The 23,535-nt window shown below is 58.1% G+C and overlaps 3 protein-coding genes across 3 annotated transcripts; 1 reads left to right on the top strand and 2 right to left on the bottom strand.

Moving 5' to 3' along the window:
* Positions 1-214: 214 nt before the first annotated feature.
* Positions 215-6,928, bottom strand: C4H22orf23 (chromosome 4 C22orf23 homolog). Its single transcript, XM_049772470.1, has 9 exons — positions 6,669-6,928; positions 6,579-6,613; positions 6,423-6,433; positions 4,477-4,585; positions 3,269-3,331; positions 1,601-1,783; positions 618-755; positions 401-501; positions 215-283 (listed from the first exon to the last, which is right to left on the bottom strand). Exons 1-9 carry the CDS (start codon positions 6,926-6,928, stop codon positions 215-217), a joined length of 969 nt encoding a protein of 322 aa, XP_049628427.1.
* POLR2F (RNA polymerase II, I and III subunit F) lies at positions 6,825-12,316 on the top strand. Its single transcript, XM_049771777.1, has 5 exons — positions 6,825-6,946; positions 8,873-8,942; positions 9,894-10,024; positions 11,839-11,910; positions 12,190-12,316. Exons 1-5 carry the CDS (start codon positions 6,927-6,929, stop codon positions 12,278-12,280), a joined length of 384 nt encoding a protein of 127 aa, XP_049627734.1. The 5' UTR covers positions 6,825-6,926; the 3' UTR covers positions 12,281-12,316.
* A 3,664-nt stretch (positions 12,317-15,980) lies between these two features.
* Positions 15,981-22,694, bottom strand: SOX10 (SRY-box transcription factor 10). The gene is made up of 4 exons (XM_049771620.1): positions 22,570-22,694; positions 21,573-22,069; positions 18,288-18,550; positions 15,981-17,513 (listed from the first exon to the last, which is right to left on the bottom strand). Exons 2-4 carry the CDS (start codon positions 22,013-22,015, stop codon positions 16,819-16,821), a joined length of 1,401 nt encoding a protein of 466 aa, XP_049627577.1. The 5' UTR covers positions 22,016-22,069; positions 22,570-22,694; the 3' UTR covers positions 15,981-16,818.
* Between the last annotated feature and the right edge of the window lie 841 nt (positions 22,695-23,535).

Below are 23,535 nucleotides of genomic sequence, written 5' to 3' on the forward strand. Positions count from 1 at the left end.
CTGGCCTGAGGCGGCGGAAGGAAAGAATCTCATAGCCAAGTTCACTTGGCTCAGGTGGGCCAGACAGCTGGACATCCCTGTGTCCCCAAGGGCCCGTGTTGGGCTCTTCCTTGGGTGATGCCCATGGGCTTTTCTCGGGTTGTGTCTTAGAGGTCTCCGGACCTGGGCAGTGTTGAGTGGCCATGGGACATGGAGGAAGTCAGGCCGGGCCGAACTAGAGGGCCAGGGTCTGGCGCAGTTCCTTGCTTCGCCTATGGTCAATGTCTTCCATTTCTCGAAGCTTCTGCCAAGGGCGTGGAGGAAGGAGGGAAGCTGGGCATGAGAGCTGGTCTTTGAAAAACCCCCGACCCTTCCTCTGTGCCCTCCTATGTGCCCTCCCGCTGGCCCGGTGCACCCCCACCTGGGAAATCTCTGTCAGGATGATGGCTCGGAACTGTTTGCCGTGGCCCAGGGCTTCCATGTCACTCAGGAATTCCTTCCTGTCCTCGATTTCTTTCACCACTGCAGAGGGGGACACGGTCAGTGGGTTCTGCTGTCCTGTTCCTTATGGGTCCTCTGGTTTTCCAGCCCCCCCCCACGGGCCCCTGCACACCCAGATGTGTTGGGGGGAGACTCACACTCTTTAAAGCGGTCTGGAGGCTCCGGGCTGACCCCATCTTGCTGTTCTGGGGGCGTTGGCTTCTTCTTCAGGGGCTCTGATTCCTTCCCTTTGGCCAAAATGTCTTGGAGTCTTTGCTTCTCCTTCTCCAAGTCTCCTGGAGGGACCAGAAAATGCCTCATCCTCCCAAGCCCCTTGTGGTCTGGCTGTGGGCCAGGGGACTCCTGAGCTTCTTGGGAAGAGATTCTGAGAAGCCAGGGGGAAGCTTTGCAAGCACCACCCCCAGCTTTGGTGTAGTGAGAGTAGGTGATGGATCTTGGGTGTGAGGCTGCGATGTGGTGCCTGGGTGGTGGTGGTGGGGTGGCAAGGCTGGGTTGGGCGCCAAGTCTGAGGGTCACAGACATCTCTAGGTGGGTGTAGGGGACCAAGCGAGCCCCCGGAAACAGTGGCTTCGAGTGCTGACAGCCAGATGTAGTCAGGGTTCCGTTCATTGGCTGTCTCTGGGATTCTAGGCAGCATTTCCAGATGGGTGTTTGGGTCACACCCCGTGTTGCTCAGGGCTACTCTTGGCTTTGTACCTGGAAGTGGGGAGGAGAGTGTGTGTGTGTGTGTGTGTGTGTGTGTGTGTGTGTGTGTGTGTGTGTGTGAACACGAATCCACCAGTTATTAGGGGACCAGGCCGTGTGATCATGAGGTGAGCCTGGACCTCCAGCACAGAACACTGAACTCTCTCCAGCCCGCAAAGTTTCTGGTTTGGGGCTCCCATTCAGCGATGCTCAGGGATACTCCCACCTCTGTGTTTTAGTGGGGTTATTCCTGACAGTGCAGTGTCTCACCCCCAGCCTTCAGAACCATGCTTAACATTGTCACTAAACTGCTTCCCCAGAAACCAAATACCAGCCCCCATATCTAACACGTGCCAAAACTCAAGAACTATCACCTCTGTGCAGGGGGGTGCCTGTCCCTGGACCCCTAGCTCCACCGATGTGAGTCCGGACTTACGGGTGGCCTGAGGCTTGAACTGCTCCCGGCTGTATGCCCCGTTGGCTTGGCACAAGCTGGCCGGCCGGAGGTGGGAGTGGGCACCCAGGATGGGAGGCAGGTGGGTGGGCGAGGCGGGCACCCTGGCACGCAGTGCCCTCTGGCTGGCGGTGGGGCCACAGCGGAGTGGGAGAGGATCTCCTCCTGGGGAGGGAGTGCTGGGTAGGGGTCCGACTTTTCTTTTGAAAAGTGTCGAGAGCATCCCCTGCCTGTAGGAGCGTTGCCCAGTCCCAGCCGAAACGTGTTGGGGTGTGATCCCAGACTTCTATGTGGTGTCTCTTTTCAAACACTGGATCATACTAGATTGCGCACTGCGGGAAATGCCGCCTAAGTTATCACCGATGCCCTTCAGATCAGCCCCTTTCTATATAACTTATTTTTTTATAGCTGACCGCTACTAGCCCTTAGATGGATGAGGTTATTTATTCAACTAGTCTCCTAGTTACAGAAATTCAGGTGGTTTCTGATGTGTTTTTACTACTATGAACAATGCTGCAATAAACACTCTTGTACAACAAACTGTGGTCCTGGGCTTTTATTTCTCTCGCTGGGCAATGAGGGAGGGGAGCGGGTAGGAGGGCTGGGTCCCTGGGCTCCTTGCACTGCTGGCCTTGCCCGGGGTCATTCCTGAGCATCGAGTCACATACAGTGTCTGAGCAGTGCATGGTGGTGGCCCAGATCTCCTCCCACCAAAAAAAAAAAAAAAAAAAAAAAAAAAAAAAAGGCATAAAGAAGGGGACTGGAGAGATAGCAGGTGGTAGGGCGTTTGCCTACACACAGCTGATTCAAACAGACGGTAGTTTAAATCTCGGCATCCATATGGTCCCTGGTGCCTGCCAGGAGTGACTTCTGGGGCCGGTGAGGTGGCGCTAGAGGTAAGGTGTCTGCCTTGCAAGCGCTAGCCAAGGAAGGACCGAGGTTCGATCCCCTGGCATCCCATATGATTCCCCCAAGCCAGGGGCAATTTCTGAGCGCTTAGCCAGGAGTAACCCCTGAGCATCAAACAGGTGTGGCCCGAAAAAAAGGAATGACTTATGAGCACAGACCCAAGCACCCCCCCCCCAAAAAAAAAAAAAAAAAAAGGCAAAAAGACATTATTGGTGGAGAGATTGCTCATGGGGCTAGCGCGTCTACCCTCTACGCAGGCTTGAACCCTGGCACCAAGCACAGCCAGAAGGGTCCATCGCCTAGTGGGAAGTGGGCCCCAAGCACTGCTGGGTGTGATCTCCAAACCAAACAAACCTTGAGATTAAAAAAAATTTTTTTTGGTTTTTTTTTTTGGCCACACCCATTTGATGCTCAGGGGTTACTCCTGGCTAAGCTCTCAGAAATTGCCCCTGGCTTGGGGGGACCATATGGAACGCCGGGGGATTGAATTGTGGTCCTTCCTTGGCTAGTGCTTGCAAGGCAGACACCTTACCTCTAACACCACCTCGACGGCCCCTTGAGATTAAATTAAAGTGAGCTCTTCAAGACTGGGGAGGTGATTCAAAGCTCTGGTGCATTCATGTGGTCATCCCCTTGAGGTCCGATCCCCTGAGAACCGCTGGATATGGCCCCTAAAACCCAACATCCTCCCAAATATCGGGAACCCCTCTATCTGGGAAGACTTTGCAAGCTGCCGCTTACTTTTTATGGTGTTCATGAGATGGCGCTGTTGGAATTTGGTCAGCTTGGATTCCTTCATCATGTCTGTAAGACAAAGCGCTTCTGAGAGGCTCAGGGAGCTGGTAGGTGCCCTGAGCTCTGCCCGATGCCCAAGGAGAAGCCTTTGTGCCTGCTGCAGGCAGGAGACCCCACAGAAGTAGAACAGTCTGAGGCTGGAGCGATAGTACAGTAGGGAGGAAGTTTTCCTTGCACACGCCCAACCTGGGTTCCATACAGCATCCCATGAAGTCACCTGAGCACAGAGCCGGGAGTATCCTCTTAGCACTGCCAAGTGTGGCCCCCACAAAAAACGTAGAAAAACCTGGACCCTCTCCTCTTCCCTTCCTGCAATGGGTCCTTTCCTCTCTCTTTGCCCAATTTCTCTTTTGGGGGGAGGGTCGGGGCATTTGGACCACCCAGCCCTGGCGGTGCTTGGGGCCACTCCTGCCTCTGTTTTCTGGGATGGCTCCAGCTGCTATCAGGGGACATGAATCAAATCGGAGTTGGTCTGTGCCTTCCCCTGCTGTACTAGTTCTCCCGCTTTCAGCTATATTTTGCTTCTTCAACTTTTTCTTTTTGTGTTTCAGTGTTGAGTCACTCGGCTTTATGCTCAGGGATCTCTCCTGGTGACCTTCCTTCCTAGTAGGTGACCGATAGATGGGGTGCTGCAGATCAAACTTGGGTCAGCTGCATGCAAGGATAATTCCCTACCCATTTATATTATCTCTTCAGCCCTGGACCAAGCTGTTGCTGTTTCTTCTTCTTTTTTCTTGTGGCTACTTCAGAGGTTCTCTGTCTTCTGTTTTTATTTTATTTATTTATTTATTTTTGGCACACCCGGCTCTCAGAAATCATGACTGGTGGGCTTGGCGGGGGTGGGATGCTGGGGTTTGAACCCCAGTCGATCCCATGCAAGGCTGTATGCCCTCCCCGCTGTGCTATTGCTTTGGACTCACTTCTGGGTTGTTTTTGTTTATTGTTGGTTCACATGCAGCAGTGCTCAGGGCATACTCCTGGCTCTGCACTCAGCAATCATGCCTGGGGGTGGGGTGGTGGAGGCATCCATATGGGATGCTGAGAATCAAACCTGAGTCAGCCTCCTGCAAGGCCAAAAAACGCCCTCCACGCAGTGCTAATTCATCCTCCCCCCCCCCACCAAACCATCCCTGCCGCCAATCTTGGGCACTGACCTTGGAGCAGCTCGCAGGTTCTGGGGGTGAAAGTGGCTGGACAGGGGCAGTGGGGTGAGTCCGTGCTTTTGTTCGCAGCCTCCTGCTGTGAGAGCCTCCTCACTCTCTCCTGGGAAGCCATGGGAAGGCCCTTGAGGTGGAGGGGTGGCTGAGAACCTTTGGACGCACCCCTACCACAAGCCCCATCGCTTGTTTGCCTTCCAGCCCTGCCTGCCCCAGCGCAGAGATGCAAACTCGGGAAGCGAGGAGCAGGTGGCGGGAAAAGAATGAGGCCGCTAGATTCTCCCACCTCTTAGACAGACGATGGACAGACAAAAGGACACATCCCGAGCCCTTGGCAATGAAGCGCCCATGGGGACTTAGGAGAGGTTCGGAGTGAGATAGATGGAGGGACGGACAAATGACAGACAGATGGACAAACAGACTGAGACAGATGGATGGACATAAAGACGGACAGACAGATGGACAGACAGACACATCCCGATCCTTTGGCAATGAAGCACCCATAGGGATTTGGGATCAGAGAAGTGCGGAGTGGGATAGACAGACAGGCGGATGAACAGACGACAGACAGACCAATGGACAGATGGACAGACAGATGGACACATCCCGAGCCCTTGACAATGAAGCACTCCTGGGGACTTAGGAGTGGAGAGGTGCAAAGTGGAACAGACAGGCAGAAGGATGGACTGATGGATGGACAGACAGACAGATGGATGGACAAACAGGTGAAGAGACAGATGGACAGACACACAGACACATCCCGATCCCTTGGCAATAAAGTGCCCATGGGGACTTAGAGCAGAGCGTGGAGTGGGACAGACAGACGAATGGACAGACAGATGGACAGATGGACAGACAGACTGAATGACAGAGTGTCAGACAGATGGATAGACAGCCAGCCAGCCAGAAGATGGACAGACTGACAGAACAAACAGATGGACTGTCAGACATATGGACAGACTGACAGACAGGAAGACAGACAGATGGACAGACTGTCAGACAGATGGAAAGACAGACAGACTGACAGACTGGTAGATGGACAGTCATATAGATGGACAGACTGATAGACGGATGGACAGATGGGTAGGACAGACAAACGGACTGTCAAACAGATGGACAGACAGGCAGGCAGATGGACAGATTGACAGATGGAAAGACAGGCAGATGGGCAGAAAGACTGACATATGGACAGATAGACTGACAGATGAATGGATAGATGGACAGAGACAGACGGACGGATGGACTGTAAGACAGATGGACAGGCTGACAGACAGGCAAACAGATGGATAGACAGACGGATGGACATACAGATGGACGACAGAAAGGTGGACAGACTGATGGACAGAGGGACAGATGGACGGACTGTCAGACAGACGAACAAGCAGACTATCAGACAAATGGATAGACAGACAGACAGATGGACGGACAGACGGACTGACAGACTGACCGATAGTCAGACAGATGGACAGACTGACAGACAGATGGCTGGAAGATGGACAGAAGGACAGATGAACAAACCGTCAGACAGATGGACAGACAGATAACAGATGGACAGACTGACAGATGGACTGTCAGACATCTGGACAGACTGACAAATTGTCAGACAGATGGACAGGTGGATGGACAGATGGACAGACAGGTGGACAGACAGATGGACAGATAGATGGACGGACAGACGGATGGACAGTCAGACAGACGGACAGATGGACAGACAGGCAGACGAATGGACTAAGACAGATGGACAGACAGATGGACAGACAGATGGACGGACGGTCGGACAAATGGACAGACAGGTGGACAGACAATTGGACAGAGAGACAGATGAACAGACTGACAGATTGACGGACAGATGGACAGACGGACATAGGGACAGATGGACAGACAGATGGAGAGATGAACAGATGGACAGAGGGACAGAGGGACAGATGGACAGACAGACTCACAGGCGGACATACTGTCGGACAGACAGGTGGACAGATAGTTGGACAAACTGACAGAGGAACGGACGGACGGACAGAGGAACAGATAAACAGACGGACAGAGGGACAGACGGACGGGCTGTCAGACAGATGGACGGACAGAAAGACTGACAGACAGACATCCCGATCCCTTGGCAACGAAGCGCCCATGGGGCCTTAGGAGCGGAGGGGCGCGGAGCGGAATGCGGGGGATCGCAGCCGAAACCTCACCTGCCGCATCGGTGAGAGCCCGCCGTCGAAAGCCCAGCCAGCTCGCTCCTAGCCCGAGACCGCCGCGTCCTCTCGGTTGCCATGGGGACGGGCACGCGCCGTTCTGCGCAGGCGCAAGCGCGCTCTCCGGCCCCGCCCCGCCCCGGAAGAGGTTGCGGCGGGAGGTCACCGCGCAGGCGCAGAGGCACGTGTCGTGGCGGCGCGCAGTGCGCGGGACGTGGGGGTACCTGGCCGGTGGGTGCGCGCGGCGCGGGCGTCATGTCCGACAACGAGGACAAGTGAGTGCGGGGCCCGGTCGGCCTGGCGGGGGGCCGGAGCGGGAGCAGCCGAGGGCTGGAGCTGGCCTCCCGGGAACGTGCAGGGGGTGAGGAATCTATGCACAGGGATAGATCGCTCCTGGGATCACTCCTGGGGTCCCTAGGCTTTTGGGGTTCACTTGGGGAGCTGGGGGGGTTTGCAGCGTGCCAGGCCAGAGCCCCCCCCCCCCGCACTATGTCCCTGGCCCCGATCTCGTGGTTTCCGGTGCCCAGGGGACGTACATTGACGTGGGAGACCCAGTTCCCTTGCTCCTGCACCCCCTGATCATCCCAAACTCCCAACCAAAATGAGATCCAAATAGAGTTGTCAGTAGAAGCGACATTCGTTAAAACTGAGAAATCAGGAGGCTGGGAGTCGTGGGGGCAAAGAAGCCTGGTGACAGCGCAGGAGCTGTTCCAGCATTGCTCAGCCAGGGAACCTAGAAGGAGCCACCAGGGGTGGAAGGGGAGACCCAGAGACAGAAGTGTTCATAGGGCCACCCCACCAGGACTGTGCATCCAGGGGTAGGGAGGGATCCAGGCATTCTGATGGAAGGCAAGGGGGTTCTCTCTCTCTTTGAGCCACATCTGGCAGTGCTCAGGCCTGACCTGTATTCAAGAATCACTCCTAGCAGGTCCAGGGGACCGAATGAGATGCTGGCTGGGGATTGAACCCAGGTCAGCTGTGTGCAAGAAAACCGCCCTCCACGCTGTCGTAGCTCTCAGCCACAAGGGGTTTCTCTTGAATGTTATACTACTGTGGGTTTTGGGGCCCAGAGAATGCAGGTCAGATTGCCTTGATCCCAGGTTTGATCTCTGTCACCCCTTTAATCCACTTGTCATTTTCCAAGCCTTTAAGCCACTCAGTTTCTTCACCTTTTTGTTTGTTTGGTTTTTGGTTTTTGGGTCACACCTGTCAGCACTCAGGGCTTACTCCTGGCTCTATGCTCAGAAATCACTCCTGGCAGGCTTGGGGGAACCATATGGGATGCCGGGATTCGAACCACCGCCCTACTGCATGCAAGGCAAACACCTTACCTCCATGCTCTCTCTCCGGTCCTTGTTTGTTTTTTGGGCCACACCTGGTGATGCTCACCCCTGACTTTTTTTTTTTGGTCACACCTAGCACCACTCAGGGGTTACTCCTGGTTCTATGCTCAGAAATCATCCCTGGCAGGCACGGGGGACCATATGGGATGCCGGGATTTGAACCACCGTCCTTCTGCATGCGAGGCAAACACCTTACCTCCATGCTATCTCTTTGGCCCCAATCACCCCTGACTTGGGGAACCATATAGGACACCGGGGAATCGAACCATGGTCCATCCTAGGTTAGTGCATGCAAGACAAACGTTCTACCCTACTGCTTGCATCATCGTTCCGGCCCCTTCTTCATCTTGTATTTACTTGTTTTTATCTTAGACCACAGTCAAAGTGCTCAGGAATTGCTACTGGTGGGAACCCTATGGGATGCCAGATATTGAACCTAGGCAAATGTCCTCCACACTGTGCTATAGCTCCAGCCCTGTTTGTTTGTTTTTGCTTTTTTTGGGCCACACCCTACCACTCAGGGGTTGTTCCTGGCTCTGTGCTTAGAAATCGCCCCAGGCAGGCTAGGGGAACCCTATTGGATGCCAGGGATTGAACCCAGGTCCGTCCTGGGCCCACCATGTGCAAGGCAAATGCCCTACTGCTGTGCTATATCTCTGACCCCTGTTTGTTTTTAAGGTGCAGAAATCCTGGGGTACATATTGTCCCTGGTGGGAATAGCATACTTAGGGAGAGAAATTGAAGACGATGTCAGGGACTGATGGGGTGCAAATAGACTCTGGCAAAGTTTGCTGGAGCCTCTCCTTCTACCTGGGGTAGTGAGTGAAGCTCTCCCCCGGCCCCACTTTTTCCTTGCAGCTTCGATGGAGACGACTTTGATGATGTGGAGGAGGACGAGGGCCTCGATGACCTGGAGAATGCCGAGGAGGTCAGTGGGGAGGGAGGTCTGCTCCTGGTGGCGCCCGGGCTTCCTGCCTCCTCTGTAGCCCTGTGCTCATGTGGCCCCTGGCAGTGCATAGACACTGTGCGGTGGTGCCAGGGTTTGAACTGGGGCCCAGTCAGTGCCTCCCATTCTATCATCTGGCCCTTCTATGCGCCACCACTGACTGTGCTCAGAGCGCACTCCCAACTCTGTTCTCAGGAATCACTCCTGGCTGGGATCTCAGGGGTTGTATATGGGGATGCTGGGGATCAAACTGTGGTTGGCTGCCTCTGAGGCAAGCACCCTCCTCACTGTCCTATCATTCCTGCCCCAATGGGTGATATTGATCCAGTGAAAACCACGGGGATCATGTTCATAGCCTCGCACTGCCCTGAGCCCTAGACATTTTGGTCGTTTTGGGGCCACACTTGGAAGTGCATACACAAGGCTGACTCTTTGCTCTGTGCTCAGGGATCATTCCTGACAGGGCTTGGGGTCCCCTGATTTTGCTAGCCTTGTCCTCTCCCTTGATTCAGTCTCCTACCTATATAGCCTTCATCCACGTATCTGTTTGTTCATCCACCCATCTGTCCCACTGTCTGCCATCTACTCATTCGTCTACCTATCTGTCCGTCCATCCACCCATCTGTCCCACTATCTGTCCATTCACCCACTTGTCCACCTGTCTGTCTGCCCATCACCCACTCATCCGTATGCCTCTCTGCCCGTCCTCTACCCATCAACCTTCCATCCACCCACCCATCCGTCCATCTGTCTGCCCATTTATCCACTCATCTATCCAACTGTCTGTCCATCCATCCCATCGATTCCTCCCACTTGTGCCCGGCTCCCTGCTTTGGGAGGGTTGCTGTGCTCGGGGTTCACTTCCTGAGGTGCCCTGACTTGGCAGTGCCTGACTGCTCCCTGAGCTCTCCCTTTGTCCCATGTTGGGCGCAGGAGGGCCAGGAGAACGTGGAGATCCTCCCATCCGGCGAGCGCCCTCAGGCCAACCAGAAGCGCATCACCACGCCTTATATGACCAAGTACGAGCGTGCCCGCGTGCTGGGCACCCGCGCCCTGCAGATTGCGTGAGTGTGCCCCCTCATCTCCCTCCCTGCTGCCCTTGGGCCCAGTCCTGTCCTTCCTGAGAGGAGGGCAGCCTGAGAAGTCAGCAAGTGAGCCTTCGCATGGCTGTTGCAGGGCCTGGAGCAGACACTAGGGGGAACTGGGGAGCCTCGTGTACCTCCCAGTGTGGGGTCTAGACCAGGGTGGCCCCCGCTCCCAGGGAGACCCTCCAGCTGCAGCCCACCGGCAAGATGTGAGGAGCCCTCTTGGGTGGGGCTGAGGTTCCTGGTGGGTTCCTGTGTCCCAGGTTCCAGCCCAGGGAACCATCGTTTCCGGCGCTCTGGCTCGGTAGCACCAGCTGGTGGCCACTAAGGGATACACAGGCATGAGGGAACGAGTTTCCTGCTTTCCAGCTTTAAAATTAGGGGGAAGGGGAACAATTTGAGGGGGTTGCTCAGGAAAGGGGAACCCAGAGACTCTTGAATTCTGTCCTTGGGAAAGTTTCTGGCGTTGGGAAATCACCGAAAATCAAGATAGTACTAAACTGAGCCAGGTGTGGTGTGTACGGGACCCTGGCTGACAGCCAAGGATCGGAGTCACCTGGGGAAGGAAGGCTCTAACAGGGGTCCTCAAACTTTTTAAACAGGGGGCCAGGCCAGTTCACTGTCCTTCAGACTGTTGGAGGGCCAGATTATAGTAAAAACAAAAATTATGAACAAATTTCTATGCACACTGCATATATCTTATTTAGAAGTGAAGAAACAAAATGGGAATAAATACAATATGTGGCCCGCGGGCCGTAGTTTGAAGACCCCTGCTCTAGAACCTGCCTCTAATCCCATTCTCTTAGGAATTCTGATGACGTGTGGGTTGGGGATCAGGTTAGTGGAGACTTGAGCTGGAATCATTCCCGGGGGCTTCCTGGAGGAAAGGTGGTCATACTCGATGGTGCTCAGAGTTTATTCCTGGCTCTGCTCAGGGATCACTCCTGGTGGTGCTCAGGGGACTCTCGGAGGCGGTGGCAATCAATCCTGGATTAGCCATGTGTTTAGGTTAGAAGGTTTTCTTTACATTTTCCTGTGATGCGCTTATGCAAACAGCCACTCTTTTATTATTGACTAGTTTTTCCTTTAATAATTGTAGACAATATTGTTTGTTTACTAAAAACAAACAGGGGGAATTGTTATATGTATGTAAATATTTTAGGGGATTATTATGTTACTGACCCTACCCTGATTGGTGATTGTGCCCTACCCTAGGGTATGACCTGGCATTCTGTCCCATCCCTAGGGTGGTCCCTGATTCTGCTTCCACCATTGGGTGGTATCTGATCCCACCATTGCGTGGTACCTGATTCTGGGGGATAAAAGCAAGGGTCTGTGGAAGGCGAGAGGCTTTTTGCTGGAACTGAGGCTGAGTCTTTGGACTTCAGTCTTGTCCACCGAATAAAGCTAATATTTCCACAAGCCTGACTGTCTTCGAGCTGTTTACCCACCGCTTCACCTCAGAACCATCGGCTAGACAGGGTGGCAGACTCGTGCTCTGAGCTGGAGGGGAAAGACCTCATCCTCCATCCCTCCATCAGTCAACCTCTTCAGGGGCTGAATTGCAACAAGCCTCATGCAGTACCTGCTGGATAACACTTTAGTTCCGGGGCACGGGGGGCTTCATGGTTAAATCCAGGCCCCTGCCTCCCCTCTGTGCCCAACGGCCATCCAGCTCTTTTGGCCAGTGGCCTTCCCAGAGGCAGCATTCTTGCCTGTGACATGAAACCCACTTTTGGCAGCTGAGCCCTACCCCCACTGGGCCATCATCCAATACCTGTCTCTGCTCACAGGATGTGTGCCCCCGTGATGGTGGAGCTGGAGGGGGAGACCGACCCTTTGCTCATCGCCATGAAGGAGCTCAAGCAAGTACCTCGCCCCGTGCTTAGTGCTCTGTTCTCAGTGCTCCCATGCTCAGTGCTCTGCTCTCAGTGCTCTCGTGCTCAACGCCCTCTATGCTTTGCCCCCACTCTCCTGCTGCTTCTTATTGCCCCTTAGTTTGTTCTAGAGGCCACTAGGAATCGGAGTGTGGGGGGTGTGCTCCAGGCGTGTGCTGGCTCTTAGGGTTCCCTGTCCCTGTCACTCGGTTGCAGAGCAGGACTCAGCCCTCACATGTGTGACAACCCTCCTTTCTCCCCCTACAGGGCCCGCAAGATTCCCATCATCATCCGCCGCTACCTGCCGGACGGGAGCTACGAAGACTGGGGCGTGGATGAACTCATCATTACTGACTGATCCCTGATCCCTGAGCACAATAAACTGCTCCCCCCCTAGCTCTTCTGCTGTTGCCCCTCGGGGCTCTGGTGCTCCCTGGATGTTCGCGCACCCCCACCCCGCGGTCCCCGCCCGGTCCCCGCCGTCAGCCACAGGAGACACCTCAGCTGCTGTCCCGCACAGACGGGCCTTTGTGCCCCGGGAGCTGGTTGCTACGGAAACCCCCAATTTCCTTTCCAGGGGGACCGAGCTTGGGCTCCCCCCTTCTCAGGAGTATCAGAGCGCAGGGCCGCATCAAGCCACCCTTTGTTCCGGGGGACCTGCCTCGAGCCGCTTATCGAGGCTGGGGTCCCCTTACAGGAACCCGGGCCCAGCAGGAAGTGGGGACCCGGTGATCCCCAGCCAGTTGTGCTGCTCAGGAGTTCGGCTTGGGGAGCACCTGGCCGGCACCCCACATCCCTCTCACGCTTCGTCCAGGGCTCTCCCTGCACCACTGGACGATGTGAGCAGGTAGATCAGGAGGCTCAACCTCGAAAGGTTTCAAGGGTGACCCTTAAACTGGCCCGAAGTGCCCTTTCTTGCCCCTGAGGTTCCGCTGTTGGTTCTGTTCCTTCCACCTGTTTCTGGAATCTTCCAGAAGGCCAATCACAGGCCACCCTCCCTTGGGAGCAGGTGGCGGCCGTGGGAGAATGGGGTGTGTGGCTGACAGGAGCGGGAGGGGTTCCCCGAACGTTCCGGCTTCCCCCCCACCTTCCAGTGCCCGCATGTCCCAGTTTGAGGACTCTTGTGCAGATAGACACAGACAGACAGATGGATAGACAGTGCATCTCTGGCGGGAGGAGGCCCCCGTGGAGCAGGGCCAGCTTGTAAGCTCTGCAGAAGAGTTAACTCGGGGTGCAGGGCACCTCGCAACTCCCCCCCCCCCCCCCCCCGGGCACCCTCCTCCGGGCTGTGGAATCCTTTAATCAAGTTGGGTGCTGAAATTTCAGCTCTGAAATGCCGCCTTTGTGCCCAAGTCCAGGCCGCCGCCCCGGAGCTCGGGGGTCACTCTCGCAGCCCCGTTTCTCTAAATGGCCCTTTTGTTCCTGCCCAATCTCCCCTGTGGTATCAGATGTGATTAAAGGGAGATGGGGGCGGGAGTGGGAACGGGGACTTAACCCTTGGGGAAGTGGAGGGAAGGGGGGTGTTCTCTCTCACCCCACCCCTGGCGTGCCCTTTCCAGGGCTCCCACCCTGCCTGCGGGACCCTGAAGCTCTTCGCACGGTGCCTTTTCTTGACCGAGGGGTACCCCTGAGGCCGCTCAGCCTTTCTGGGCATCTGTTTTCCCCTCTCCCGGGACCTCTGGTCAGTGAGGGTGAGGGGGGACCCCAGGTGGCATTTGCAACCTTGGGGAAATCCCTTGGGCCCTGCCCCTCTGTTCATAAGCCCCCCCAAGAGCAGGAGCTGTGACAGATACAGAAGCCTCCTATTCTGAAGGATGGGTGGTCAGACATGTGGGAGCACTGACCTAGGAGCAGGTCCAGTGTAGACCCCAAAATCAAGCACCCACAGTTGGCACTGCCTGGCTGCTCACAGATTTTAGGACCCTCTGACTGAGGCACTTGCCTGCAGTTGACCAAGGACTCTCCCAGGTAGTACTCGGGGACCCACAGGCCCCTTTGTAATTCTCAGCCAGCAGTGCTGGGGTTACCTGTCACCCTGGAGTGCTTGCTTGGAAGATCCTGGTGTCAGGGTTCTGACCGAAGGGGTCTCAGGTAAGGTCAGTGCCTTAAATCCTTGGACTATCTTACTTTGTTTTTGAGTTTTGGGCCACACCGCAGTGTTCAGGGCTCGGGAAACCATATGGGATCTGGGGAATCAAACCCAGATTGGCCACCTGTAAGGCAGACTCCCTCTCCACTGTGCTGTCGCCCTGGCCCCCGACTGTCCTTTTGATTTTTGTTTGTTTGTTTTTTGGGGGGCCATACCCGTTTGATGCTCAGGGGTTTCTCCTGGCTATGTGCTCAGAAATTGCCTCTGGCTTGGGGTGACATATGGGAGATCGGGGGATTGAACCGCAGTCCATCCTAGACTAGCACTTGCAAGGCAGAAGCCTTACCTCTAGTGCCACTTCTCTAGCCCCTCAACCGTCCTTTTGAGACCCAGGGTTTAAAGGGCCTCGGAGGGGCCAGAGAGATAGCACAGCACTAGACATTTGCTTTGCACGTAGCCGATCCAGGACAGGCAGTGGTTCGAATCCCGGCATCCCATATAGTCCCTGGTCTCTGCCAGGAGCGATTTCTAAGCGCAGAGCCAGAAGTAACCCCTGAGCGCCACCAGATGTAACTCAAAAAGAACAAAAGAGAACCTTGGCCTGTGGGCCTGAACCTTTTCTGTTTCAACCTGATTTTGGTGGTGGTGGGAGGCATCGGTGCTGGGGATGGAATTCAGGGGCTCACATGCTCTACTGCTGAGCCCGGTTTCTTCTTTTTTCCTGACTCGAATGAGAATGCTCTTTGGGCAGACACAGAGTCCAAAGGAAAGCTAGCAAGTGAAGACAGCAAATGAAGGCGGAATTCCAGCAGGGCTTGTACAGGCGGGGGCCGGTCAGACCCACCCCGGCGAAATGCCACAGGTCAGACTTCCGCCACTACCTTCGGCGGGGGCATTCTGGCACCCAGCAGGGCAGAGCAGCAACAGCAACAGGGTGCCCCTGTGTGACCCCAGTCCTAGCTCGTGGGTGGAAGAATGGGCTGGGGACCTGAAAACCACCCCATTAAGGCAGAAGTGGGGCTGAAACAGTAGAAGAGAGGAGGCTAGGAATGCGAGCTTAGAGTATCGGGGCTCCAAAGTCCAGCATCACACTTTGAGCAAGAGCCCCAGCACTTGGGGAAAGGGAGTGCTCGAGTCGTCCACTATTCCTGAGGGTTGCTCCCCCTCCTGTCCATCAAACCCCCCCCCCCCCCCGCCCCAGGCTGAGTCAAGTTCCCCTGGGTGAGAAGATGAAGAGGGGAGGGAGGGGAACTGTAGACCTCAGCACAAGTGGGGTCACCGGAGCCAAGGGGGGTCCTCAGTCCCTGAGTCTAGGGTGTGTGTATGTGTGGGAATGTGTAAGTGGAGTTTGTGTGTATGTGATGGGGAGCAGCACCCCATCCTAGACCGAGTGAGTAGGCTGTGAACATATGAGTGGTGTGTCTGAGTGTAAGTCATGTATGTGTGGTTTTCTGGGGAGTTCACACCTACCGATGATCTGTGCTCAGGAATTACCCAATGTGGCCTTGGGGGGGGGCCCTTATGAGATGCCGAGACAACCCTAGATCAGCTACATGTTAGCCAAGTGCTAGCCCTCCCCGCTGTGCCATTGTCCCAGCCCTTACCCATGCATTTGGGCCTGGTGTATGCAGACATGACTGTGCAGAGTTTGTACAGGCACGTGGCATGTCCTCATGCGCTGAGAGTGTGAGTGTTGTGTGTGCTCTGTGGCATGTCTGCATACGTGTGCCACGTGCCTTGGTGTATGTGGTATGTTCTGATGTGGTGTACATGGGCAGGATGCCTGGCTGCACCCACCTCCTTGCACCCATCCTGGGAGCTCTTGGCCAGAAGAGGGGCGCTGTGGGGGGGCTCGCTCTCAGCTTGTTTGTATCAGCCGGTTGTGTGGGGCCCCTTTGTAGGCCGAGCTCGATGTCAGGGTGACCGTGGTCTGCGGGCTGTGCTCTTTCTGAGGGAGTAGAGACCAGAAGACAGGCCAGGCGAGGCCGCGGCCTCTCGCTTTATTACAGGTCACTTACTGCGGTTAACAGGGGGGCCCCAAACGGGCCGGAGCTACAGATAAATAAGAAGGAGCAGGGTGCGTTACATGGGGGGTGGTGTGGGCATGGGGCGGGCACACAGCTACAGACTTGATTCAGGGGGGGTAGGCAGAGGCTCAGCGGGGCTGGGGCAGGGGTTGCAGCCAGCACCCACAAGCTGCGGTGGGGTCCTGCTGGGGTCCTGCGTCTCCGGGAGCAAGGAGGTGGCCCCACCCTAGCAGGAAGGAGCCGGCAGCAGGGGCCATGGGGATGGGGATCTGGGGGCTGTGGGCAGGCTGGGATCTTCTCAGTTCTACCTGCGAGCTCCTGCCCCAGGATGGGGACCCTTGGGGCGTTCTAGCACGAGGCCATTGGCACAGCTTGGGGCCCCAGAGCCTGCCAGCCTCGAGGAAGGCCCTCCTATTGAACCCCTCAAATGCTCCCTCCAATTTGTCCTCAGCCGCAGGGACCCTGACCCCTGGGTCTGTGAGCCCCCCAAATCATTCTCCACCACCCCACTTCCAGGAGGGGAAGAAGCCAGCCCGTCTGGGTCCTGGGCTAAAGGGTCATTCCTGGGGGCCCTTTTTACCCTCTTTTTCCAGTCCCCGTCTGTCTTCACAACTGGGGACAGCCTAGAGGCAGAGGGGGTCGTGGCCTCTCCAACCTGCCTCTGCGCCTCCCTCAACGGCCACCACCAGGCCGGAGGTGAGTGAGGGACTTAGGGGGCGGGGATCAAGGGGGTGCTACCCGGAGGGGCAGGGGGCGAGGGGTGGTGGCCAGCCAGATCCCTCAGGGCCGGGACAGCGTCGTATACACGGGCTGCTCCCAGTGCGTGGGGCTGTGCGACTGGGGCCCTGAGGGGCTGGGGTCAGAGATGGCCGTGTAGAGGGGCCGCTGGGAGGGCCCCATGTAGGAGAAGGCCGAGTAGAGGCCGGGCGCCTGGCCCGAGTGGCTGTAGTAGGGTCCCGAGGGCTGGTGGTCAGCGTAGTCGAACTGCGGTCGGGAGATGGACGGGAAGGCAGAGCCGTAGTGGGGCAGGCTGAGTGAGGTGTAGGGGAGCTGGGCACCCGCCGGCTGCTCGTAGTGGCCCGCGCCCCCTGGCCCGGCCGTCTCCGTCTTCACTTGTGCCTTGGCATCCACACCGGGTGGTGACACGGCTGGCAGGGCCACGCCGGGTGGCTTGGAGACCCAGGCCGAGTGTCCGCTGGCCACTGCCAGGGCACTGCCTAGCCCGTAGCCGGCTGAGTAGCTGCCCACATGGCCCGGGTGCCCGTTGGGCGGCAGGTACTGGTCCAGCTCGGCCACGTCGAAGGTCTCCATGTTGGACATGACCTCGTGGCTGATCTCACCGATGTCCACGTTGCCGAAGTCGATGTGGGGCTTCCCGCCCTCCCCCAGTGCACGCCCGTCCCGCTTGGCATCCCTGCCAGGCTGCAGCTCTGTCTTTGGGGTGGTGGGCGGGGTCGGGGGGCCGTGGCTCTGGCCTGGGGAGGCGGGAGGCAGAAGAGGGTGCGGTCAGGGGTGCCCTTTTGACGCTAGCCGTTTAGTTTTCCTCACCCATCTGCCCCCCTTGTCCTCAAGGGGGTTCTCTGAGGGAGAACCCAGACCCTGCGTCCTGTACCCCTGCAGCTCTGATGGCTCATTGCTCCCTGTCCCTGTCAGCCTTGTCCTTTGACCTCAACCCCTCTTCAGCCACTGCACCCCCCCAGGCTCCTGGTTTCATTTAGCAAACAAGTGGGGTGTGCAAGGGACTGACCCTGCTTTCATGCTTCTAGTCTTGGGGGAGAAAGAGGTGGAAGCCCACTGTGGGTGAATATTTGGGGGCCCAGTGGCAGGGGGGCACTGAACCTTCCCCTGCATGCCACCCCTGAACAGTGCAGAAAAGAGAGATGTGGGGGGTGGGGAGATGGGGGTGAGGTGGACATGGACTCTCATGCAGGTCCCCCCCCATTTGGCAGAGAAGACCCCAGCCTCCTGGGAGTGCCTTTCAATCCCTCAGCCCCCACCCACTTCCTTTTCTAGTTTTGTCTTTTGGGGCCACACCCAGCGCAGCTCTGGGCTTTCTCTGGCCTCTGAACTCAGGGATCCTGCCTGGAGGAGTTGGGGGGAACCCTGACCAGTGCCAGTGCCACCTGGAGTTCCTCCTACTCATATGTAACTACCTGAATTGGCCCCTTGGTGTCAACCCCGGCTCTCACCAACAACACCCCCTTACCTTCTTCTCACCCTGCTTGCCCCCCTCTTCCCTGCAGGCTCACCTGAGGGGTGTTCGGGGTTCCCATCCGACATCGGGGAGCCCTCCCCGGGGTGCCGGTGGTCCAGGTGGGCGCTCTTGTAGTGTGCCTGGATGGCCCCGCCCTGCTCCGCCTCGGCTCCCCCACACTCGGCCTCGCCCTGCGCTGCTTTGCCGTTCTTGCGCCGCCGAGGCTGGTACTTGTAGTCTGGATGGTCCTTCTTGTGCTGCATCCGCAGCCGCTCGGCCTCCTCGATGAAGGGCCGCTTGTCGCTCTCGTTCAGCAGCCTGGGGGGGGGGGGGCGACAGCCAGGAGAGGAGCCCCTGAGTGTCTGTCCCCGCAGCGAGGGGACTGTAGGAGACATGGGACGCCTGGCCAGGCACTGGGGGACAGGGGCACTCACGGGTGTGGCTAGGGGGAGGAACAACGGGGGTCTGGGAGAGGGCACAAGGTTGGGGTGCATGCCTGGCATATGCCCCCCCCCATTCACCACACATACAGTGCCCGAGCACCGCCAGGTGTCTCTTCAACTGGGCACCACTAGGTGGGTGCTGGAGTGTACCGGGCCCCCTTGGCCAGGAACTGCTGGAAGTGACCCCTGAACTTCCTTGAGCACTGCTTGGTAGGTCTTTCCCTCCTTGCCAACCCTCCAAAAAAACTCCAAAACCAAACCACAGCGAGGGCAGAGGTAGGAATCAGGTGCCATATGAGGCAGTTTGCAGGGATGGACTTTGTCCCGAAAGTGACCCAGCGGTGCCATCGAGGGACAAGTAAGCTAACAGGGCTACCATGCCCCCCCTCCCCCCTCCCCCCCCCCCCCCCCCCCCGTCCACAGCCTCAAAGGGACCTCCCCCTCCCATGGCTGGCAGGCCCCTGTCTGAGCCTGCTGCCTCAGAGCAGGTGGAAGGGGTGACCAGGCTGCGGGGTCTCTCTGAATATGCTTGGAGGGGGCTGCCCCTGGGGTCCCTCCCTCCTGGGATAGTGATGGGGGGTACTGGCAGTCAGTGACTTGCTGGGGGTGGGGTACAGCTGGCCCAGCAGCAGGCAAACCCTTTTCGGTCCCCCAAGTTTATCGGCTCAGGCATACCTGCAGGCTGCAAGCACCCCTGCCCAGTCCCGGGGACTCAGGTGCTGAGTGTTCTTCATGGCTGGGGTTGGGGTGCTCAGCAGAGGCAGGGAGGGGAAGTGTCAGGTGCCATGGAGGACTGCCTTGCCCGCTGTGCTCTGGGCCCCCACCCATCTCGGAAGGACCATACCAGGCACCTCTAGCTCCAGGCAGCATTCCTGGGCGGCTTAGCTTCCCCACTGGCTGGGACCCCAGGAAGGAGGTGAGAGGGTGAGGGGTGGAAAGGCAGGCTTCTGCTTCCCACCCCCAAAGCAGGTTCCCTCATCCTGCCTCTGCCAGGGTCCCTAGGGCACCCAGGGATCCCAAATTTGCTTTGTCCCCCAGAAGCCCCTGCTCATTCTCTAGCTGTGAATGGGCCAGAACAGAGCGGGCATGGGTGTGAAAGCACAGAACCCAGTGTCAGGCTCACCCCAACCCTCAGTTCACCCAACCATGGCCAAACCCAACCCTTGCACATCTCTCACCTGGTCTCTCAGCCCCCCAATTCTCATTGCAAAGCCACCCCCATTTTCAGGGCACTGCTGAGGCGTAGGTTCAGGACCAACAGTCGCCCCACCTATGAAAACTTTCACTGTGGCTTCCCAGATCTAACCCTCGCTGTCTTCCCAACGGGCAGGATGGATCCCACAGTGACTCAAATTCTCTCTCCCTCCACACAGCGGCTTCAGCACCCTTGTAGTCCATCTATGGGCTGGGGGGGGGGGGCAGCTTCTTTTCTCTGCGTGCCCCCAAATCTTTTAGTTCCTAACAGTCTGTGGACCCCAGTTCCTGCCCTCCCTTTTGGCACCATCTCTGACCATCGCATGGTCCTGTCATGTCACCCATTAATGGTCCCTGTTTCTCCAATTGTCCTGAATGGGGAAGAGGGCAGTGCCAAGAGCTAATCTGGGGAGTTCAGACCTGAAGTTCCATGAGGAGGGGGCAGGGGCAGTGAAGGGAGGTCTGAGTGCTTGGCAGTGGGTCATTCTGGCTTTGAAGCTCTCTGGGGTGCTGGTGGGGCCCACTTTGTCACCTTCATGCTGTTTTCTACACACACCCAAGGCCCGGAGGTGAGGGGGCTGGGACAGAATTGGGCTTCAGCTTCTCAGAGGAAGGGACACCCCACAGCGCTGGGCTCAGGGGACCCTGAATGGGACCCTGATGGGCAGCAAGAAGAGCCCCCTCATCTCTGCTGTCAGCCCAAAAGAAAGGAGTGACCCCAACCCTGCTGGAGGAATTGGGTACATGGCGCATGGGGGGAGCTCGGCTCCTTCCCGCTGCTCGTGTCCCCCCTTTCTGGGCTTGTCAGCCCCCAGGTTTGTGGGGGGGCATGTGTGGGCCCCCTGTCCTCTTTCAGAACTGCGCAGGACTCAGGATACTATTGAACAGCTGGGGGGGGGGGACCAGATGGGGTGAGTCCTCACCCAAAGAAAGTACCCCCAACTTCTACCCAAGGGTGGAGTTCTCCAGGATTTGGGGGTGGTCTAGGGGTGTCTTGGGAAGAGAGTGGGGCCGTGGTTTCTGCAGTCGGGGTGCCGTGGCCCCGGTAGAGGGATAAGGTCCCAAGTCTGGGTGGGGCCAGGAGGGAAGATGGCGCCCAGACGAGCAGGACGGGCCAGTGGGCAGATTCCGCCACAAACCCTTTTCGGGGGACCCTGATCCTCCTCAGCACCCACTTGTCCCCCTCCCAGTATCTCACCCAAATTCCTCCTTCTCCTTGAACTTCCCCCACCCCACTTTTCCAAGCTGGCTGCCTCAGTTTCCCTCCCTCTTCGGCTGGCTCATGTCCCCACCTTTTCCCCTTAGCCCTCCCCATGAGGAGGGGTTTCAGGTGGCAGGAGCAACCTTGGGTGTGTGTGCTCCCCACTGACACCTCCCCCTGGGTGTCCCCCCCCCACCCATAGAATTCCAGCCGCGAGGGGGCACCCTCTAGCCCGCTGCCCCTGAAGGGTGGAGCGGGTAGACCTGGAGTGGAGGGAATGGCTCAGAAGCAAGGGGAGTGGGGATGGATCTGAGGAAGGGGGACCCCGGGGTGGGGGGGTGGCACTGGATAGCGCAGAGCCATGGAGGGGAGCACACCCCCCAGTCCAAGGGCCCCAGTCCAAGGGCGGCTGTGCGGGCTTGGGGACAGAGCGGTCCGACGTGGTGGCTGTGCTAGGGGTGGGTGGGGGGCGCGCCCCAGGTTCAGGGCATGGGGCGCTCACCTCCAGAGCTTGCCCAGCGTCTTGCTGAGCTCGGCGTTGTGCAGGTGCGGGTACTGGTCCGCCAGCTTCCTGCGTGCCGCCTGTGCCCACACCATGAAGGCGTTCATGGGCCGCTTCACGTGGGGTTTGCTCTTGCTGGCACCGTTGACCCGCACGGGCATGGGCACCAGGGTCCAGTCGTAGCCGCTCAGCACCTGGCTCACGGCCTCTCGGATGCACACGGGGAATTTGTCGTCGTCGGCCTCGGACCCGCCACCGCCGCCACCGCCGTCCTGCTGCTCCTTCTTGACTTTGCCCAGCTCGCCGGGGCCCGGGCTGGCACGCATGCCACCGCTGCCGCCGTCGGGGCCCAGCGACGCGGCGCTCCCGGGGGACAGGCCTCGGGGCTCCTCGGAGCCCACTGGGCTCAGTTCCACCTCCGACAGGTCCTGCTCCTCGGCCATGTCGCCCTCGGCCGGTGCCACCGCCGGTGTCCGGCCCAAGAGCCCCACGCCCACCTGTGCGGGAAGGAGGGCGCGCTGGGATGGAGCCCCGTGGGGACACCCCCAAACCCGCGGGGATCCCCCCTTCCACGATCCATGATCCATACCTCCTTGCAACCTCCCAGCGCCTGCCTTCCCTCTCCACCTGGCCTCTCTCAACCGTCTCACTCCCTGCGGGCTGGGGTGGGGCCTTCCGAAACCCCCAAGGGGTGAGTGAGGTGGGTGCGATGGGGTGGATAGAGAGGATGAGACAGATCCTTTCGTGCACCCCAATCCAATCCTAGCCCCTGGCATTTGCTGCCCACCTTTCCCGCGGCACCTTGCCTTCCGCCTGCCCAGGTTTTGGGGCAGGGGGTGGAGGAAGGGTGGTGAGGGACGTTGAACCTCGCCCAGGGGGCCAGGTGAGAGGCCAGGTAGGTGGGTCGGTGGGCACCAGCTTCTCTGCACCCCCACTTAGCCATCCCAGGGTCCCAGGCCTGGAAGGGGCATAGCGGGGTCCGTGGAGACCAACTCACCTCTTCTGACCTCTGGTCCAACCCTGGGCTTGCTCTCAGGAAGTGGAACACGGTTTCCCAAGGTGTGTGCTCCAGCTCGGGGGCTGGGGGGTGACGCTGGGGGGCTGGGAGGGAGGGGCTGGCCCAGGCCGCTCAGGAGGGAGCCCGAATCCTCAGCAGCACCAACCTCCGGGGCTGGCCTGAGACTGACTGAGCCAGCGGCGGGCCGGGCTGCAGGCTGGGGAGGGAGGGAGGGAGGGGGAGAGGCAGGGGGAGGGGAGGGGAGGGAGGGAAGTGCAGAAGGTGGAGCCTGGCTGGAGCCTTCATCCCGGACACCCAGGGTTCCTCAGCCAGCACCCCTCCTCAAAGTCTGCTCCCTGTCCTGTCCAAGTGCCCCCCAAACTCCATCACGGGGCTCCAGGCCCAGTGGGGAGGTGGCGTGGGAGGGATCAGGCCAGCGAAACTCAGGGGTGCAGGTGGGCTGGCCAAAACCTGTTGTTTGGAAGAATAAGAGTGGGGGGACTCTCAGGTGCCCCCCCAAGCTCCCCGCTACCTCTGGTGGCCACACAGGAATGACAAAGTCTGCCCAGGAAGGCACTGGAACTTGTGACCTATCTGAAGGGCCACCCCCCAATCTAAGGCTGGTCACCCCCACACCTCTCCCCTCTGCCTACCTCATCCACCCTGGTGAGGGCAGGCCGAGGCTTCTGGGGTGCAGGCCTGAGGTCCTGTTGTGTCTGCCTGGTTCCTTCAGCAGACCCCAGCAAGGGATTTTTCCCCAGGTGTCCCACTGGTTCAGCCCAGTGTTGCCAGGGGGCTCCAAGGGGCCATCAAGAGTCCCACTTTGGAGACAGGAATGGCCAGTTTGGAAGCACACCTGCTCCCTCTACTTCTGCCTCACCCCTTTCCGGGTCTGCTCATCCTCTGAGGCCTCCCCTCTTCTCCTGTCCCTGTCCCTTTTCTCTGGGGGACAGGGAGGGCACACAG

This window comes from Suncus etruscus, chromosome 4, assembly GCF_024139225.1.
Source record: "Suncus etruscus isolate mSunEtr1 chromosome 4, mSunEtr1.pri.cur, whole genome shotgun sequence".
Lineage (NCBI taxonomy): Eukaryota > Metazoa > Chordata > Mammalia > Eulipotyphla > Soricidae > Suncus > Suncus etruscus.

Coding starts and splice junctions, on each gene's coding strand:
- POLR2F (XM_049771777.1), top strand. CDS start 6,927: ATGTCCGACAACGAGGACAA. Junction 6,947..8,872: donor ATGTCCGACAACGAGGACAA/GTGAGTGCGGGG, acceptor TTTTCCTTGCAG/CTTCGATGGAGACGACTTTG. Junction 8,943..9,893: donor ACCTGGAGAATGCCGAGGAG/GTCAGTGGGGAG, acceptor TGTTGGGCGCAG/GAGGGCCAGGAGAACGTGGA.
- C4H22orf23 (XM_049772470.1), bottom strand. CDS start 6,928: ATGACGCCCGCGCCGCGCGCACCCACCGGCCAGGTACCCCCACGTCCC. Junction 756..1,600: donor GTTCAAGCCTCAGGCCACCC/GTAAGTCCGGAC, acceptor TGGTCCCTCCAG/GAGACTTGGAGAAGGAGAAG. Junction 284..400: donor TCCTGACAGAGATTTCCCAG/GTGGGGGTGCAC, acceptor CGCCCTTGGCAG/AAGCTTCGAGAAATGGAAGA.
- SOX10 (XM_049771620.1), bottom strand. CDS start 22,015: ATGGCCGAGGAGCAGGACCTGTCGGAGGTGGAACTGAGCCCAGTGGGC. Junction 18,551..21,572: donor ACGCTGGGCAAGCTCTGGAG/GTGAGCGCCCCA, acceptor CCCCCCCCCCAG/GCTGCTGAACGAGAGCGACA. Junction 17,514..18,287: donor GAACCCCGAACACCCCTCAG/GTGAGCCTGCAG, acceptor CCGCCTCCCCAG/GCCAGAGCCACGGCCCCCCG.